General features: G+C 55.2%; 3 protein-coding genes across 3 annotated transcripts; 2 read left to right on the top strand and 1 right to left on the bottom strand.

Moving 5' to 3' along the window:
- Positions 1 to 3,972: 3,972 nt before the first annotated feature.
- Positions 3,973 to 6,311, top strand: J7T55_004043 (uncharacterized protein; the record flags this gene model as incomplete). The annotated part of the gene is made up of 4 exons (XM_053144715.1): positions 3,973 to 4,071; positions 4,129 to 4,185; positions 4,257 to 5,094; positions 5,152 to 6,311. 4 exons carry the CDS (start codon positions 3,973 to 3,975, stop codon positions 6,309 to 6,311), a joined length of 2,154 nt encoding a protein of 717 aa, XP_052992544.1.
- Positions 6,312 to 6,975: 664 nt separating this feature from the next.
- On the bottom strand, positions 6,976 to 11,512 carry J7T55_004044 (uncharacterized protein; the record flags this gene model as incomplete). Its single annotated transcript, XM_053144716.1, has 5 exons — positions 6,976 to 7,277; positions 7,347 to 8,819; positions 8,905 to 9,130; positions 9,921 to 10,222; positions 10,306 to 11,512. 5 exons carry the CDS (start codon positions 11,510 to 11,512, stop codon positions 6,976 to 6,978), a joined length of 3,510 nt encoding a protein of 1,169 aa, XP_052992545.1.
- A 2,565-nt stretch (positions 11,513 to 14,077) lies between these two features.
- Positions 14,078 to 17,158, top strand: J7T55_004045 (uncharacterized protein; the record flags this gene model as incomplete). The annotated part of the gene is made up of 5 exons (XM_053144717.1): positions 14,078 to 14,801; positions 14,861 to 15,348; positions 15,398 to 15,500; positions 15,607 to 15,814; positions 15,898 to 17,158. 5 exons carry the CDS (start codon positions 14,078 to 14,080, stop codon positions 17,156 to 17,158), a joined length of 2,784 nt encoding a protein of 927 aa, XP_052992546.1.
- Positions 17,159 to 18,003: the final 845 nt, after the last annotated feature.

Here is an 18,003-nt window from a genome sequence, read left to right on the forward strand (position 1 = left end):
ACGATGGCGCGATAGCTCCTGACTCGCCCTTTGTTGCATATTGATGTGTGTTTAGTAGTGTTAGGGTTGCGTAAGAATGTACGTGAGGAGGCTCTTCCCTGGTGATGAGCCGAGGTGAGATGTCCAAAGTGTTCTTTTGGAGCGAGAGGAACAATGAGCATATATACTTACATATGCATAGCATCTCCTGATGAAGGGGCAAGAAAAGCTAGGCGGAGAGCAAGAGAGAAGAAAACAAATCTCGGCGGCAAAAAAAAAGGGTTTCCTGCGAAGAGAGGATTGTTGACTGATGTTTTCCCCTTATCTTCTTTGGCGAACTCCGGGTCAATAATGAGAAATGTCAAAAGAACTTGGGCCACCTAAACTGATGACTGGCCTGGCCTGGCCTGGCTGACTCTTGTCGTTCTCGTCATGGCTGCTGCTGGAGTGATCGCCTTCTCTCGTCTTGTCGGCTCGGGACCGTCATGTGCGATCGTAGCAGTCCATACTAGTCGTGTTTCTTTTCTTCGAACATGTCGAGGAAGGCTTGAACGGAGTCCCACGTAATGGTGGATCAGTGTGTGTCCAGCTGCGAGCGAGATCGTTCTTCCCATCCGTTTCACCGAACGTATCGAGTCTTCAGGTTGGGCCCGCCTGAATAAACATGACGAGGTAGTAACGGGGTGAATGGCGAGCTGTGAAGCCGATGTTCTCACGAGGTCCCCTGGGCGTGTCGTACGCTCGGATGGGTCGAGCTCGCCTAGACGAGAGTCACTTGGTGGTGATTGTGCGTGGTTGGCGAGCTGCTAGATCGGTCTTATCAACCAGTTCCTCGAACGCGTCTTGTTCCCATACGGTCAATGAGAACCACAGAGTGGCGGATGAACTGCTAGACTAGATCCTCATCGGGTCGCTCGGACGTGCTGCTCAGGTCGGACCCGTCGTACCAACGAAAGCTCGGTGGAGACAGAGGTGTCTGTCTAAAATTCAACGTCGTCGTTTCCAAATAATTTCCTAGAGACAAGTCGAGATGATGATGATGATAGCCGCGCAGTTTTTAGTTTCGACACTCGTAAGGTAAGTTCGTGCTGGTCGTCGAGTGTGTCTATCAAGGGACCTAGTTGATGTCGCTGCCATGCTAGTGGCCAGGTACCATCGACTCGAGGAGGTAGCAATCTAGTAGGCTGGACGAGACGGGACAGGGTGGGGAGAAGATGATGATGAAGGCGGATGAGTGAGTGGATCTATATACCGCGCTGTTTTTGCCAACAGCCGCAATGCCAACCAACCCAGCCCACTCCCCCCGTCTGGCTCCCTGAGACCCCGATACCCTGGGCACTGTAAGATCCGGAGCTCCTCCTTGGATCCCTTGGTTTTCTTGAACTGGTGGTCCAATAACAGCCGGGGTAAATTGGAAGCTTAAGCCCCACGCGAACCGCAGGAGATGCTGTTTCTGGCACCATCTTCGCTCAAAAAGAGAGTTGTGGCCCTGTTTGCCGTGCGGGAGGTGGCAGTGCCCCCCCGAGTGAGTGACACCCGTGAGCCAGGAAGGGGTCTCTGGTCCGAGCGGAGCGGAGGCAGGGGACTGCGTGAAGGATTAGGTAGTGCTGCTATGGGCCTGGGCTGCCCGTCAGCACTGGGGCGTCGCAACAACCAGTCTGTGGGTTTCCGTGAGCCCGGATGGATGAACGGACGGGCGTGTGTGAGTTGGGATGAAGATTTTTGGGCAGAAGAGGACAACGACAACAGTGAAGGCAGAAGGGGGAGCAGGGCAGAGTCAGTCAGCCAAGTCAGCACGGGATGATGATAGGGTCCGCCGGCGGAGCCCTTTTCCCCCAAGCTCCCCCGGCGAGAACCAGAGGGGTGAAGCAAACCTCACAAAGTTTCACTGCATGGGCAGCCAGAATGGCCGAGAGCAAGGCGGGCTGGCTTAAATATCAGTGTACCTGAGTGTTCCGGGCCACACCCCCTCCCTCTGGCTCTGCTGATGGTTACATTGAACCAACAAATGGGACCGTCACGTCGCCCGAGTGCCGTGGGCTAGACCCCAGGTGAAGCCAGTAAAGGCAGTGAACAAGCCAAAGGAAATCGGTCTGGGCCTGTCAAAGACCGGCGCCGTTGGAGCTAAGATGGTCTGGGGGAGGGAGATGGTCGTAAGTAAGCCTCGTCGTTCCGCCGCTAGGCACGAACGGAGAAGGGTCCAGACTGGGGAGGAGGGCGTCTGGACCTCTGGCGGTGATAGTAGTGGGAGAATAAGGAAGGGTAGGCAAGCGTAGGCTGGGCTTCCAGACTATGCTCATGTCGCGCCTTGTGTGTTTGTGTGTCTGTCTACCCGTCCGGTCCCAGCTGGATTGTCGGATTGTCGAATCAGGAGGGGATGTTGTGCCGGCAAGGAGGTCATGACCAGGGCCCAGACTGTCATGGACCTCTTGGGATCGATCCACACCCTGCAACTTGACTCTGCATGGATGATGCGGCTTCCCGTCGCACGCAAGCACCTCTCTTCTTTGGCCCTGCGCCTGGTGCGCCCGTCTCAGCCTGGTTGACATTGCAGATGGGAAGATGGGAGGCGTGGGCAGATAGAGAGACAGAGAGAGACACAACATAGTCGGGATACATATCTAGTCTAGTATCTAGACCATGTACCGTAGTGAACAGAAGAGGGCCCATAGGGCGAGCAGACGGACGAATGACCATGCTAGTGGAGCTGGAATGATACCCCGGGACGGGAGTCACTTACTAGTCGATGAAGAGGACGCTACGCCCCAGTCTCCGCCATGACGACCGACTGACTGACTGACAGCCGGACAGATAAGGCGGGTTTGAAACTTGACTCTGTCGTAGTGCTGTGTAGGAGGATGTACAGCAGGTGGTATAGTGCCCGATTCGACCTAGACCAGCCGAGCACAAGGGCGGAGAGCTTCTTGACCGTGGTCTTGACTGAGGGCTGCCGCGGGATCCCTGCCGCGACTGTTCGTGCAGGCGTGTGAGCGGGTGGATCGCCGCCGACGACTGGACGAGACAAGGATGGCTGCAGGGTCTGGAAGAGTCCATAGGTTACAGATCAGAGATCCAGACTGGCAGGTCAAGCCATCTCTTGTCTCTTGTCTTTCCTGTCGGCTTGTCTGCAAATGCTGGGCGAGATTGTTTGTTGACCACGAGCATTCAAGCCTGTCCTCTCTCATCGAAGCAGGGCACTGGCAACAAGAGGCCATCCATTTGCGGGAACATGTTGACCTGTGTCAGTGCCAACACTCAGGCAACATCTCAGAGCGTCCGTTCCGGCACGGATGTTTGTGACTCGAGGGTATCACATCATGAACATGGTCATATCATGGTCATGATTGTGGCTAGCTGTTGTCATCGCACCAGGCCAATCTTGATGCCTGCGCTAGGGTGGGAGGACTGAGACAGAGCACAATATTCCCGAGACAGCCAGGAGGACGTCGTAGGTCCGTAGCACTGCGTTGACGCGATCAAACATAGACTTTGTGCTCCTCATCGTTGCCAGGGATGCTGCAGCTCGGCGTGTGTGGTTTGCGTATAGTGTGTTATAAACCAGGGCGAGGAGCTAACACCGAGATACTTGCTGCCCAGGCAGAACTCTCCAAAATCAAATGGTTGATGAGGCCTTGCTCCTCAGAGCCCATCACGGCAATTTCCCTCTGCAGTGCAGACGGACTTGGGAGTTAATCATGGTTAATCATAGAGGACAGGGGCGCCTTCAGGGCCTCGACTAGCTCTCGCAAGGCTCAGAAATGCGATCTGAACGTGATTGGTCAAGAGCTAAATGGCCCCTGCCACGGCGGGACACCGTCTGCCCCACCTACTTTTTGCCCTCCCTTTGGGCGTTGAGTCACTCAAGGCTGCAAGGGAACACACTCTGCAGCTTTTTGACCATGACGTGTATCTCGACTTGATTTCCACCAGCCATTGCTGATCCGCCGCTGTCTCGATACAAAAAACACCTCCACTGCCTCCAGATCCCCCGTCATGTCCCAAAAAGGCGGCAAAGGTGCCGCTGCCAAGGGCAAAAAGCCCGGTGGCAAGGCTGGAGCAGACGAGAAGCGCGAAGATGCCCTCCAAGCAGTCGTGAGTATGAACAAGACAGTCTTGTCGAGAATGTCTCGCTAACTCCTGCTCCGCAAGATCCTGGCAGACTACTTCCAGGACAGATATGTGCCATTTACTCTCGAGAAGCCAAGAGTGAGCCGCACCCGAGCCCCATCGCCTTCTCGCTTGCGCGCCCGCCCACACTGACGATATCCCGCCTGTAGTGTCTCTTGCCTCTGGCCAACACTCCCCTGATCGAGTACACTCTCGAGTTCTTGGACATGAACGGGGTAGAGGATGTCATCATATACACAGGAAACCACACCGACCAGATCGAGAGCTACATAAACGAGCATCCCCGATGGAGCCCCACCAGCAAGATCAACCCTTTCACGTCCCTCGAGTTCATACGAGTCTCGGACGCTAGCTCCGTAGGCGACTTCCTCCGCGATCTGGATGGGCGAGGCTTGGTCTCGGGCGACTTCATCCTTGTACACGGCGACTGTGTTGCAAATATCCAGTTGGATGCTGCCCTTGCAGCCCATAAGGCCAGGCGTGAGGCGAACCGGGACGCCATAATGACCGTCGTACTAAGATCCGGTGGCATGAGCGAGCACCGTACCAAATCAAAGGGCTTCACGCCTATCTTTGCTGTCGAATCAAACACGAACCGGTGTCTGCATTACGAAGAGATGCACCCTTTGCAGAGCGACCATTATGCCACCCTGGACCCCACGATTTTCGAGCACGACGCATTGGAAATCCGCACAGACCTTATCGACCCCGGTATCGATATCTGTACACCTGACGTTCTGGCTTTGTGGTCCGAAAGCTTCGACTACGAACTTCCACGAAAGAATTTCCTGCACGGTGTCTTGAAGGACTGGGAGCTAAACGGCAAACTCATCTACACCCACATCATGGATGATGGCTACGCTGCAAGGGCCAGCAGCTTACAAATGTATGACTCCATTACGCGAGACGTTCTGGGAGGATGGACTTTCCCTCTCGTTCCAGAGTCAAACCTTGTGTCGGGCCACTCATATGTCATGACTAAAGGAGGTGTGTGCCGAGAGAAGGGAGTCATACTTGAATCAGACACATTCGCCTCCAAATCAGTGTTTGGTGCCAGAGTTACTGTGTCCACCGGCAGCAGGATATCCAACAGCGTTGTGGGAAGACGATGCTTCATCGGCAAGAATGTCACCATCGAGGACAGTTACATATGGGACGACGCGACGATTGAGGACGGCACGACTGTGACACGCTCTATTATCGGTGAATCCGCTACTGTAGGCAAGAACTGCAAGATCGGCGCAGGATCAATAATATCCAATGGAGTCACAATTAGCGACGACATCTCGATTTCCCCTTCCACAGTCCTGTCGGTCCTCACATATGAGAAGAAATCTGTCAAGAACGATACCAAGCTGCTCGGACCAAAGGGCAAGGGCGCCGTCTTCAGATATGAGGATGAGGAAGAGGACGACATCGACCCATCTGACCCATCCCAGCTTCAGAAACCCCTCATCTACTCGATCGAAAAGTTCAACATCTCCACATCATCCGTCTCCACCCTCTCCTCAGAGATCGAATCCGACTCAGAAGACGACGAGCCCGCCGCCGCAGCCGATCCTATTAAGCGCTCACGTCTCTCTTCTTTCGCCTCAGACGACTCCGAGTCAGGCCACAGCAAGGCAGCCTTCCACAAGGAGGCGGTCAACGGGCTTCTCGATGCTCTTCGGGGCGATGAGAACGACTTCGACGGCGCCAAGCTAGAGTTCATGGGCCTACGCCTGAGCCAGGACGCTTCGGACACGTCAGTGCGGCGGGCGGTGGCAGCGGCTTTCGTGCGTCGGGCGGCGGAGCTCCTACAGGCCGGGCACGGTGGGCCGCTGGAGCCGCCCAAGGCGGCAGAGAAGGCCATCGCCTCTAAGCACGGCACGGCCAAATTCCTCCGCGAAGTGGGCGTGGGCGCCGGCAGCGTGGCGGAGCAGGTCGACTTCATACTCGCGTTGCAGAAGGCGCTCGTGGGCCATAGCGAGGTCGAGACGCTGCGCGCGGGCACACTGCTCGCCGCCATGCTGCAGCATATGTACAACAAGGACGTCGTCGAGGAGGACGGCATCCTGGCGTGGTGGGCCGACAAGCGCGCCGCCGACGGCGAGAGCATGACTGTTGTGCGGGGCAGGTGTAAGGTCCTGGTGGACTGGCTTGAGGAGGCGGACAGTGATGATGATGATGACGATGATGACGACGATGACGAGGACAGCGACTAGGAGACACTGATCTCGTTATAAGGGCATGATGGCGGAGTAACTGGATGGATCGAACTATTTTGCTAGGACGACCCATTGCCACCATCACATCCTTGCGCACCCTCGGTGGCTTCGCAGCATTCTCAAAAAGTTAGAAAGCAAGCTGCATTCACGTAAGAATCACAACCCCCGAGGTAGAGGTCACTCGCAATTAAACACGGGTCGAGAATGTCTTCAAAGCCTTGGCACGACACAAATGTCGTTCGACGCGTCAAAAAAAAAAATGGATTACAAGCGTCGTTTCTCGCTTCTAATGATTCCAACTCGATGCCGTTTACCCCTTACAATTGGTCCTTGACCTCTACAACAACATTCCGCGTCCCACGGTGGGGCCAAGAACGTAAATGCCCTTCCCTATCCGGCCCGAAAGGGGGCATACCTAGTTTGATTCCTTGCTTCCTTTCTCCGTGCCGAAACTCCTTTGCTAGGCTGGCTCTTTACGCTTTCACCAGGTTGTGAAAAGATAAACCTCCGACATTCTCACTGCCGTTGCCGCCGCTAAACGGATAGGGTATAGAAACATGCGTATATATACGTACATAATAAATCTCAGTATCTCTGCTGCAGTAGCGATACTTCCACCGTATCGGACGGGGCGTCGGGTGAGACACATAATAGTCAGCAGCTAGTAATAGTCTTGTAGGTCTGCCGCCTCGGGGACGTCGTCGCGCACGTCGTCCATGTCCATGTACAGCCGGGGGGCAACACGATTCCAGGGCGCGGTTGGTAAACGCGCGGACGAGTTACGGGAGAAGTCAGGCCTCACGCCGCCGAAGCCTGTCATCTTGACATTGACCTGGCATGTAGTCCTCGCGGCGCGCTCTACGCCAAACCCCTTGGCCGCAGCCAGAGGCGCAGGGTCCCTGCTACTCTCATGGGACCTCTTGATGGGTTTATGCTGGTATTTGTTTTCCTTGTTTTCGTCTCCTTGGATGGGCGAAATTCCGACTTGCCGCTGCTAGTAGTAGTTCTGCAAGTTCTCGGATCCGCCCCCACCGGAAGCGCCACCGTTGGGCCTCGACGAGCCGCTGAAGTCCCGCGTGCCGACGTCGTCCAGCGAGCGGTAATGGTTGCCGCCTCGCCCGCCGCGCCCCCCGCGGCCGCGTGCCCCGCCTCGTCCGCCCTTGGCTCCCTGGCCCCCGCGAAAGCCCCCTCCGCCGCCGCGGAACTGACCAAAGGCTGTTCGGCCTCTTCCTCCGCCGTGGTTATTATTGTTATTGCCGCTGTTGTTCTGGTTGTTGAAATGCTCCTTCCGCTGGTTGAAATGGCCACTGCCCCGGTCATTCGGAGAATCGTCGCCCGCGTATTTCCTCTTAGAAGTCTTGTTGGGGAACAGGCTCTCGTAAGCATTCTCACTAGGGTCCTCTGGCTCGATCCTCAAAAGCACCTTCTCGTTGACGGTTGTCTCAAACTCGAAGGCCTTGTCGGGTGGGACAGGTTGCCAGTTCTTGATCTTGGCAGCATCGATAGGTTTGGCCCCCTTTCGTAATGCCAGGACCACGAGCGGGCTGGGGTTATCGGTATGGAATTTCGCGGTGCTGGGAACAGGCCTCAAACATGCAGCCCATATGCTGTTGTCGTGGCAGGCCGTTCCTGTGACTACCCACTTCATCTTACTACCCATGCCACCTACCTTCTCCAGAATACTAGCTGGACAAGGCCGCGGACAGATCATGATGTTATTGGCATGGTATTTTAGGTCCTGGGCGGGAACTCCTTGGGGGATCTGGGCCAAAGTGAGCAGCCTCTTAGTATCCGCCTGATCGATCATGTAACCCGTGAAGAAGACTGTCTTCTTCATCACCAGCTTCTCCTTCGCCTTGGCTCGACTCAGGGCTGTGTCGTTGTGATCGTTGATCAATTTTTGTACTTCGGCAATTTCCACCACAGGATCCAGATTCGTGGACATATCTGCGACCTCGATGACTTCGGCGAGTATGGGACTCCTTGCAGCCCCCGCGCCAGCGATCTGTAGTCTCTTGTTGTACTCCTGAAAGAAGTCACGGAAATCCCTGACGTGCTTCACACGGTCCTCGTAGACCCTGATCTCTTCGGCAGGCTTATACGTCTCCATGAGATTCCGCAGAAAGACCTGCTTGAAGTGCATGGTGGAGTTGAACCGCTCGTTGTTGGGGCCGACGGCAGGTTTGAGCGAGACCATGTCGAAGTCCAGACCCCTGGAGGCCGCGATGCGCTTGACGAGCTCGCCGAAGCCAGACTCGGACCGCCCCGTCAGGAGCACGCACAGGGCGTCCTTCTGCCTTATGCTGAGCCTCACAAGCTCCACGATCTTCTCGTTCCACCAGCCATCCCATGCACGCGGTTCCTCCTTCTCGATGCCTTCGCCTGTTGCCTCGAGGATGCGCGAGTCGTGCCACCAACCGCCATTGGCGAAGGCGTCCTGGTTGGAGAGGAGGCCTATCGTCATTCCATTCCATAGCTTCTGGTTGGGCAAGGGGGTCTTGAATACTGTGACACAGGAGGGTGTATGGTTAGTTCTAGCGTCGACGGACTGGACAATTCGCGTGGACCACAGGCCGCAGGTGTGACTTACGTGTGTTGTCAAAGTCGTAGATGTGTAGTGACTTGATGTCCTCCGCGGGTGGTAGCTGTTTGGTAGAAACGGACCACCTGCTCATAGAGGTCGGGGTCAAAGGCGCCTGCTGGCCGTGCTGGGCCAGGGCGCCAGGGCCATAGTTCGGGGCCATGGGAGGTTGCGGCCGTATTGACAGCTTCTTCGAGACGATGCGAAGCCAGGCGGCTAGCATGTGAGGAGCAAACTATAGAGTATGGGAATTCAAGCGTATTCGACAGTCGACGTCGACGTCAGTGGGACATGGTATTATGAAGGTTAGTGTAGTGTATCTGCGGATTGGCGATGAGGTCGTTGATTCAAGGGTCGGGTAGTTGTGGCAGGGGTTCTGAAAAGTTACTGTGGACCACAGTACCCGAGCTTCTCAAGGCTCTCTTAAGGTTCCCTGCAGAAGCTCAATGTCTTAGCGTCACCTAGTCTAAATGATTGCTACCCGCCGGGCCTGCCGTGCCTGCGTAGCAATACTGTAGCCGTGCGCCCGTGTGTTGCTACCCCAGATAACCATCTTGACCTTGGAAAGCTTCTCTGTCACTCGGTTGAGCCTTTTATCAACTTCTCAATTTCCATCCGCTTACACAACCACGTCACGAATCCCATTACGGGTGCTGATCCGTCTATACTCACCAGATGTATACAGCGGCAGCTGTCAAAACCTCTGATACATAGAACCATCAATCACCTAATCATGGACGTTAGATTGACATCAGAAAATAACTCTCTGAGCTGCAGGTGATCATGGCCAACGGACCAATTTGACCATTTTTCGAGCTGTAGAACCAAATAAGGTCTCGCTCGCTCTTGTGGGACCTTAAGCATTGCTCATGAATGCTGATCGCTCGAGATAATGTTTAAAAAGTCCCGGCATGCGGCATGTACAAGGACGCAGGTTTGTATATCAATCAAGTTACACAATGACTACTGTCATTTACTCCCTTCCCGAGTCCTTTTCAGTCCTGCGCAGTGGTCACATTACTTACCCAGCTCCACGCAGTCGGATCAGACCTATCGATCTGCCACTCCTGGATCTGCCCCCTAGGAGACAGAAAATACGCCCGTAGGTCATAATCCACAGCGAGAGCTGTCGCATTCACCTCGGCCGGCGCAAACCCCATCTGCCATGGTCCGTCGAGCGACTCCTGCCAGTGAACGACAACGGTGCCATTCTGGAAAAGGATGGTGAGGAGGGTGTGGTCTAGGCCGCCACCAATCTCATTCGCATACGCCACGACGGCCACCTCGGGGGGCGTGACTTGGTCGTCTAGGGATGCCTCGAAACTGCCTGGAGTTTGTCTGTCAGAGGTACTGCGATGCGACTCACGCCAGTGTGTGAGTTTGAAAGTCAGAGCTAGCATGGTGCCATACCGTTCGTCCACGTCCCGTTCACGAATATGTACTCCTCCAACTGATGACTCACGTCGTAATACATCCGCATCCCGCTGGGCTCCACCCCGGGGCCGGGCGAGAACCGGGTCACGGCAAGGCTGGAGTTCGTCTCTAGCTCGGGCAGCTGCAGCTCAGGCACCCCGTCGCCCGAAAGGTTCGTCACGTTCCATATCATCCAGTTGCTGACCGGGCTTGACGCGAGCATGAGGTCGTTGTTGGCGCCCTGATACAGCAGCCGGCTGTCCTGCGAGCAAATGTCGGCCGCGCACTGGTCGCGATACGCGGCCAGCTGCGTGCCCCGCGCGAATTGTGTGGTGAAGATGACCTGGTATGTCTGCAGGCCCTCCTGGTGCCACAGCAGGTCTTTGGAAGGGTCTGTCTGCGGCACACTCCACGTCCAGATCTGGTAAGGCACATTGGACAGCGACATAAAATATAGATCAACCCAGAAGTGCGGTAGGTCCTCCCGATCCACGGCATCCGGCGCCACGGCGACGAGGGGCGTGCCGGCCTTTGGGAAGATGGATGAGCCGCCGTCCATCATGGACTGCGACACGTTCTCGAACGTCCATCCCGTGGCGGAGTCATTCCACCGCGCCCGCATGATGGCCAGCGACGGCGAGTGCTGGAAGAAGACCGACTTGTCTGTGATGTTGCCCTCGTTCTGGAAAGTCACTGCGGCCAGCCTCGATGTGCCGAGGATGTCGTACTGGCCTTCGACTAGGCCCTCGCTGCTCTTGTGCCGGCGGCCGAGGAGGACCCCAAGGACACTGGCGACCACTACAATGACGACGAAGATCACAAGCACGATCAGAACGTTCCGGACTGTCTTGGACATCCGCCTCCATAGTGTGCCGGCCCCCCTCGGAACTAAACCAGTATGTCTCTCGTTTGGCACGACAGCAACTTCGGCCGCTGCCGACTTCTCCGTTGTGTTGAGGCTGGATGAGTCTGGCCAGGTGATGTTCGTGCTGATGACTTGTGGAGCTATGGCGGAGAATGTCTCGCTGAAGTGTCTCTCACGTGGGACGATTGGGCCGTCGAGCTCGATCGGGTTGAAGCACTCCTTCTCATGCGTGTCGTCATCATCCATGTGCCGGGCTATATCGGGGCTCTGGATGTTGTCACTCTCCGGGGATACGAGGAATGATTCCCGGCGGCTGTTTTCTTGAAGTTCGTTGCTCATCCTTGACAGCAAGAGCGGGGGGGATCTCAAATTCTATTACGGCGGTTTGGTGAAGAAGAGACAAGAACCTTCTGGCCCAGGGGTAGATTGAGGGCCATGGCTGTACCTGAGTAGATACATGGCCCCGCACATCACAGCTCGCAAGGCTGTCGAATAGAGAAGCCTACTGATATTTCTCGCCGAATCCCACCTGCCACGCTGGATAAGTGCGTTCTTCTCGACTGGCTTAAGATAAAGACAGCAGAGGGGTGGGGTGGCTCGGGTGTTGGAGTGAGGCTGAGGATGGGCGCCAAAGTGCTTCTTGCAGAGACACGACGCAAAATCGACATTGCCATTGGACTCTGCAGGCAGGAACAGCGCCTCGTTTCTAGGTAGTCCTAGGCAGCATCCTTCATAGATGATGCCAAGCATGCATTTCTTTTGGAAGCTCGCCTACATGCTACGTTGTACAACGCGGTCTATGGGGCGTTCTGGCTGCATCAGTGCTGTGGTGTATGTCACCAAAGATAACTGAGGCGATTTCGTTCAACATCCTAGACTACGGGATAAGTTTTAAATTCTTCTTTCTGCCGAGAGCGTGACTGAGACAGCCTCATCTGCCCTCTTCGCCTTCCTCATACAAAGATGATAGCCGCGTTCAGTCAGCACCAGGCAAAAGCCAGCCAACAAGCGAGAATGTCTGTGATTTGCACATGGCATGGGGCCTCTACCACAGGCCTCAATACAATTGGTAAGGAGTGGTAGCATCTCACCGCATTGGTCAACTTGCTCTTATCCCGGGACTGAAACTGGACATTAGCTTGGTCGGTGAGCTGGGAATATTGCCCGGATTGGACCCTGAAAACAATGCAGACATTGTCGAATGGCAGCGCCCAGGGCATCCTTGTCCAAGTAGAGGTGCCCGATCGGCCCTGACTTGATGTCGTATGCGAGCTCTTAGCCTCGCTGCGCTGGATCTGCCCTCATCTCATCTCTTCTGAGCTGGATTGCACTGGCACACTGGTAATACTCGCCCCGAAGCGGAAAAGAGCTGCGGCCGCTATCCATGGTGTCTTGACGTTGCAGGACCTAGTGCCGAGGCTGTGCATGTTCGAAGTTACTGCCGCGACGCTGGAGAAATGTCGTCGGCGAGGGCGGCCCACTCATTTTGCTACCATTCCATCCGTAGCTCAGAAAGGGATTAGCGCGAACACGTCCGGGAGCATCGACGGCCAGGGATTGTCAGCAAGCTACGTCATAGGAAGCGCCTCTTTGGGACACCATGGTGCAACGAAGCAACGGTGACCTGGATCGATCTGTCGGGCTGCAACTCGCAAAGGGGAGAGATCGACAGCAGGGACCCTACAGAGCTTTGCTCAATGGCATCAATAGCAAATATACCAGCTGATAAGAGAGGCAGGCTACAAAGGTGGGAATCTGCCTCATGTGAGGTTATCGTACAAGCTGTTGCTCTCGCACTCAACTGTGTAAATATTATATGGATATGAATTTCACATGCCAACACTTGGGATCCCTGTGGGCTGCATGTCTGCATGTATGTACACGACCCGCCAAAGCAGTGTACAGGAAGTATTACATGGAGCGCAGGTGGAGCTGAGGTGCTGAGATGTCTGCCGGAGAGGGGAGTTTCTGTGACGACCAAGCAGCAGCACAGGCGAAGCTACTGTGGATGCTAGGGGCTGAGGAACCGTAGCGTCGGGAGCCCCGTTCTGGGACCACCAGGTCGGCTAAGCTGCCCCAGACTTTCAAACATCGGAGACTTTGCAATTGCGATCCCTGCCGGGTGTGTCGAGCCGTCGTCGTGAACCTTGGAAAGGGTCCAGTTTGGGTGTTTAGGGTGGCCAGCTTGGGTAGCTTCACCCACACTAATTGACACCCTGACAGCCGCAAAACCTGACCTTTTTGCCGACCAAGGGTCCTTCCAAGATTGTTGCTGTTGCGCCATCAGCATCTGACTCTGACTCTGACTCTGACCATGCTGCCATGTAGGCCATTTATTTGTCTGTCTGGGTATGTATGTATATGTATGAATGAATGTACGTACCTCCATATCTACCGTCCATGCCTTGTGCCTTGTGTCTTTGCGTCACTGCCCAATGTAGGGAATTGATAATCTATTCCAAATCCAAATCCAAATCCAAATCCAAATCCAATTCCTCCTCTGCCTCTCGCCGCTTTCATTCAGTCGACCTACCCTACCTTCGTCCTTCCGGAAATCAAACCTTCAGCTACCCTCAGCTGCTGCAACTGGTTCTTAGCAGCGATACCCCTTCCTCCTGGCCGAGACAACCGCCAGACCTGCTTCCAAACCCAATTGCCATCTACTCGGATTCATCCCGCGAAGGGTCCACAATCCAAATCATAGATTAAACATCGCCTGTGTGACGTGCTAGAACCTAAACGGTTGATTGGCACTGACCAAAGCGGCTGACGCAGCGGCGTTGGCGCTCAGCGTACCAGAAACGGCCGGCCAGCAGCTAGCAAGCTACGTCAACAAGCATCATCTGTTTCGTGCTGAACAAGTCCTCGGACGCACTCACTCACGCCCACGCTCTCGCTCACACCATGGCCGCCAATCCCCCGCATGCCAGTGGTCCTGCTCTCCCATCCTCGGCCTCGGCCTCTGCCTCTGCTGCAAATGGGACAATCATAGGCTACGACTACTCTACCAATACTTACTACCACCAGCCCGTACCTGCTGCTACCCACGGCCCTTCTCTGGATCGCCCTTCGTCATCGACCCAAAACCACGCCGATCCCTATCCCACGACGTCGTACAGCCACCATCCGCAACTTCCCGGCCACCAGGACAACGACCAGACCCTCTCCAACACCCTCGCCAACTCGCATCACCACGCCAATATCGACCATCTCATCGCGCCCGCACCCACGAGATTCGGCGGCGCCGCCAAGTTCACTGAAGAATGGGATGCTAGCCAGCGTGGAAGCTCCATCATCAACGGTCCCGTCCCCCGTCGCACCGACAACATGGCGGGCAGCATACATCGCTCCAACTCCTTCTCCGGCTCCACCACCGGCAGTGCCCTGGGCGGCCTGGATGGCCACAGCAGCGTCCAGCTGTCGCGGAACAACACCCTCAAGAAGAGGTCTTCGCTGCGCAGGGCTAGCAGCATGAGGCGCTCTGGCAGTCGCCGGAGCATGAAGGCCGGCAGTGTCAGGAGCCTAGCCCTGCAGAGCAACCCGGACGAGGACGAGCTGCATAGCGCCTTTCACTGCCCCGTGCCCACCACCGGCAATCCCACTGAAGCACTGGCGAACCGCTTCCAGGGTAAGTACTCCAGTCTCCCAGCGATGCCGAACCATCCAGCTGAGTCCAGCTCTCCACAGAATGGCGCAAGGTCCTCAAAGACCTGATCACCTACTTCAAGGAGATCCAGACCCATTACGAGACAAAGTCCAAATCGCTGGTGAAGCTCGCGAACGTCCTGAACAACGTTCACATGCCGCCAGGCTTCCTGTCTTCTGGTGGACTCGACGATGCGGTGCAGGTTCTGCGCAACTACAACTCACAAGCCATCATCGAAGCCAACAAAGCTCGCGAAATCGAGGAGGACGTCATCTTGGCTCTGACAGGCCTGAGGAGCGATTTGCAACTCAAAATCAAGGAAATCAAAGGTCTGTCGGGTGACTTCAAGAACTCCGTGGAAAAGGAAATGGACACAACGGCCCGCGTCGTCAGCACCCTCCAAGAAGTTCTCGGCAAAAGCGACCTTGACTCCTCCTTGACGACTGGCAAGGAGGATCCATACCTGCTCCGCCTGGCTGTGGATAGACAGCTCGAGAGGCAGCTGGACGAGGAGAATTACTTGCACCAGGTGAGAATGACCGAAATGCAGCCCCACATTATATGCTAAGACAACGCAGGCATACTTGAATCTGGAGAATTCTGGCCGCGAGCTCGAGTCTATTGTCGTTGGAGAAATTCAGAAATCTTACAATGCTTACGCGGGCATCATGAAGCGAGAATGTAAGGAATCCGCGCCTCGTCTTTCGAATCCTAGACTCTCGCCCTCTTCAGCCTTTCCTCCCCAAATTTATCAACCTCGTCGGGTTTCGCTAACAGTTTGGATTAGCCGAGGCTGCCTGGACCGCTATCGAGGAACTTCGCGTTGGACCCATCGCGATGCCCAAGGACCACGAATGGGCCAGCTTTGTGAAAAGGGACGACCAATTCGTGGACCCAAACATTCCTATTCGGTCCTCCCAGCACATTCACTATCCTGGGAAAGACCACTATGCTTGTCAGGAGATCAGAGCCGGTCTGTTAGAAAGAAAGACCAAGTACTTAAAAAGCTATAGTGCTGGGTGGCAAGTACAATCCTCGCTTGGGTGTCAATGCGTATCAACTGACTTTCTACATCTAGGTATGTGCTCTCTCCAACTCATCTTCATGAGTTCAAATCTGCGGACAAGACTCAGTCTCCTGTCATGTCCCTCTATCTGCCGGAACAAAAATTGGGATCTCGCTCGCAGGTCGGTGGAAGCTCGCCGAAGTTCATTCTCAAAGGCCGACAGACCGGCGGCGTTCATAGAGGACACTCGTGGGTCTTCCGCGCCGAAAGCTTCGACACCATGATGGCTTGGTATGAAGACATCAAAGCCCTCACCGAGAAGACACCCCAGGAACGGTCCGAATTCGTCCGTGGCCACTCAAGAAGCTTCAGCCGATCGTCATCGCGACGATCAGTGTCTAGTGATGGGGTTGTTGACGAGGATGACGACGAGCCGTATTCGGCGCACAACTCCGCAGCGGCCCTTGGTCAACCCGGCTCAGGATATCAGCAAGACGTACCGAGACGTCCATCTCCAGGTGGGCGCTTTCCGTCAGATCTCCAGGTCACCGCACAACGAGGCTTACAGGCTCCTCTGTCGCCCTCTAGCTCAAGCTCGCAGGGCTTCAACGACAGACAACAACATCAACCTAGGAATGACAGCGATATCGTAGCTGCGGCAGGGGCCCTTCCCGGAAGCAGCTTTGAACAGCACTACCCATCCACGACAGCGCCGCCGAACGACCCGGGATACGGATATGGTAGTACCGTTCAAGCTCCGATCGAGCAATCCCACGCGCGTGCTGCCGAGGCAAGCCAGGAGGCACAAGAGGATGGCATCAACCCCTACACGAGCGAGTCGGTTCACACACAGGATAGATCCGGCCTCTATGACCAACACCCAGCCACAATCATCGCCAGACAGGCACAGAACGAGGATAACAGGACCGAGACTTTGAGGATGCGAAGGAAGAGCAGTCACGAAGCCGAGTGGCTGGGAGGAGGGCCGGTCGAGGCTGCTGCAATCCCAGTAGTTGCTAGCAGGAACGAGCCTCAAGAGCTCAACGACCGGAGTGGTGGTGTCATCAACACAGGTGTTTATATGGATGGCACGTTGAACAATGACAAGGCCGTTTTGGCCCAAGACCATCATTACTTGAACTTGAAACAGCTCCCACACACGACAGTTGCACCGATGCCGGCGGAGCACACGAACAACACGGCAGGATACCTGAGCAGGCCGGCCCCGAGCGAGAGGACTGAGAGTGACGCCACGCTGAGCAGCCAGATCACCGTGCCGACTATCTCAAACCTTCACATCCCCGGCGAGTACCCCAAAGCATCGGCAAACTAGAAAAAAAGCGCGTGAAGGAATGGTGTTTGGTATAGCATGGCATGGGAAGGCACGGAATACACGAGGATAAAGAGGCAGCGGGGTTGGGTTTCTATTCTGGAGTTGTCTAAATACCCGTTGCGCTTTCAGGTCTCCCTGATCTCCTTCCCCTTTGTTCCTTATCTGCGAATACGAGTAGCTTGTTTGATTATGGCCTGTGCTTGAGACTGTATGAATTCAAAGAATTGCTATTGTCACTCGTGTCCGACCTGTTTGCAGTGTGTCTTTGATCAAGTGGGAGTGAGAATATGTGGGGGAAATATACTAGGTCCAGCGTATTTTCAAGGTTCATACAGGTGGTCGTGGAGGAGGGTAATCCGTGATAAGTCAATTCAATGGAGGGCTGATTCTCTAAGTGGATGGTGTTGATCAGGTCTGGAAGGGGGTTTAATCCAGCAGAAGCTGCTGCTGGAGCAGTACAAACCACACCATGTCACGGATTTAACGCTCATATCTAAATACGCACACCTCATCGGTCCCTTGCCCCATATCTTCAGGCATCACTGCTATGCTCTGAGATCCTTAGGGTCCCTGATGTCAGGTGCTACCAAGCACAGTAAAGGGGGGTTGAAAGAAACCCGATCATCACATCAATACAACCAACACACATGTGCCCAATGTCGATGCTCTTGCATATATTCCTCTGTCCTATTCCTAATTACCCTAAGAGTGTTCCTTGCCCCCCGAGTCCGCACCTCCAATCCCAACTCCCCACCAACCCTGTCCATGATGCCTCGTCGGCACGGGAAACAAAAAAGGAAAAAGACAACCAGCCCTTCCGAAGCTATGCGCCGTTTCCGTGATGC

This window comes from Diaporthe amygdali (assembly GCF_026229845.1).
Source record: "Diaporthe amygdali strain CAA958 chromosome Unknown NODE_18_length_871485_cov_64_394520, whole genome shotgun sequence".
Taxonomy (NCBI): Eukaryota; Fungi; Ascomycota; class Sordariomycetes; order Diaporthales; family Diaporthaceae; genus Diaporthe; species Diaporthe amygdali.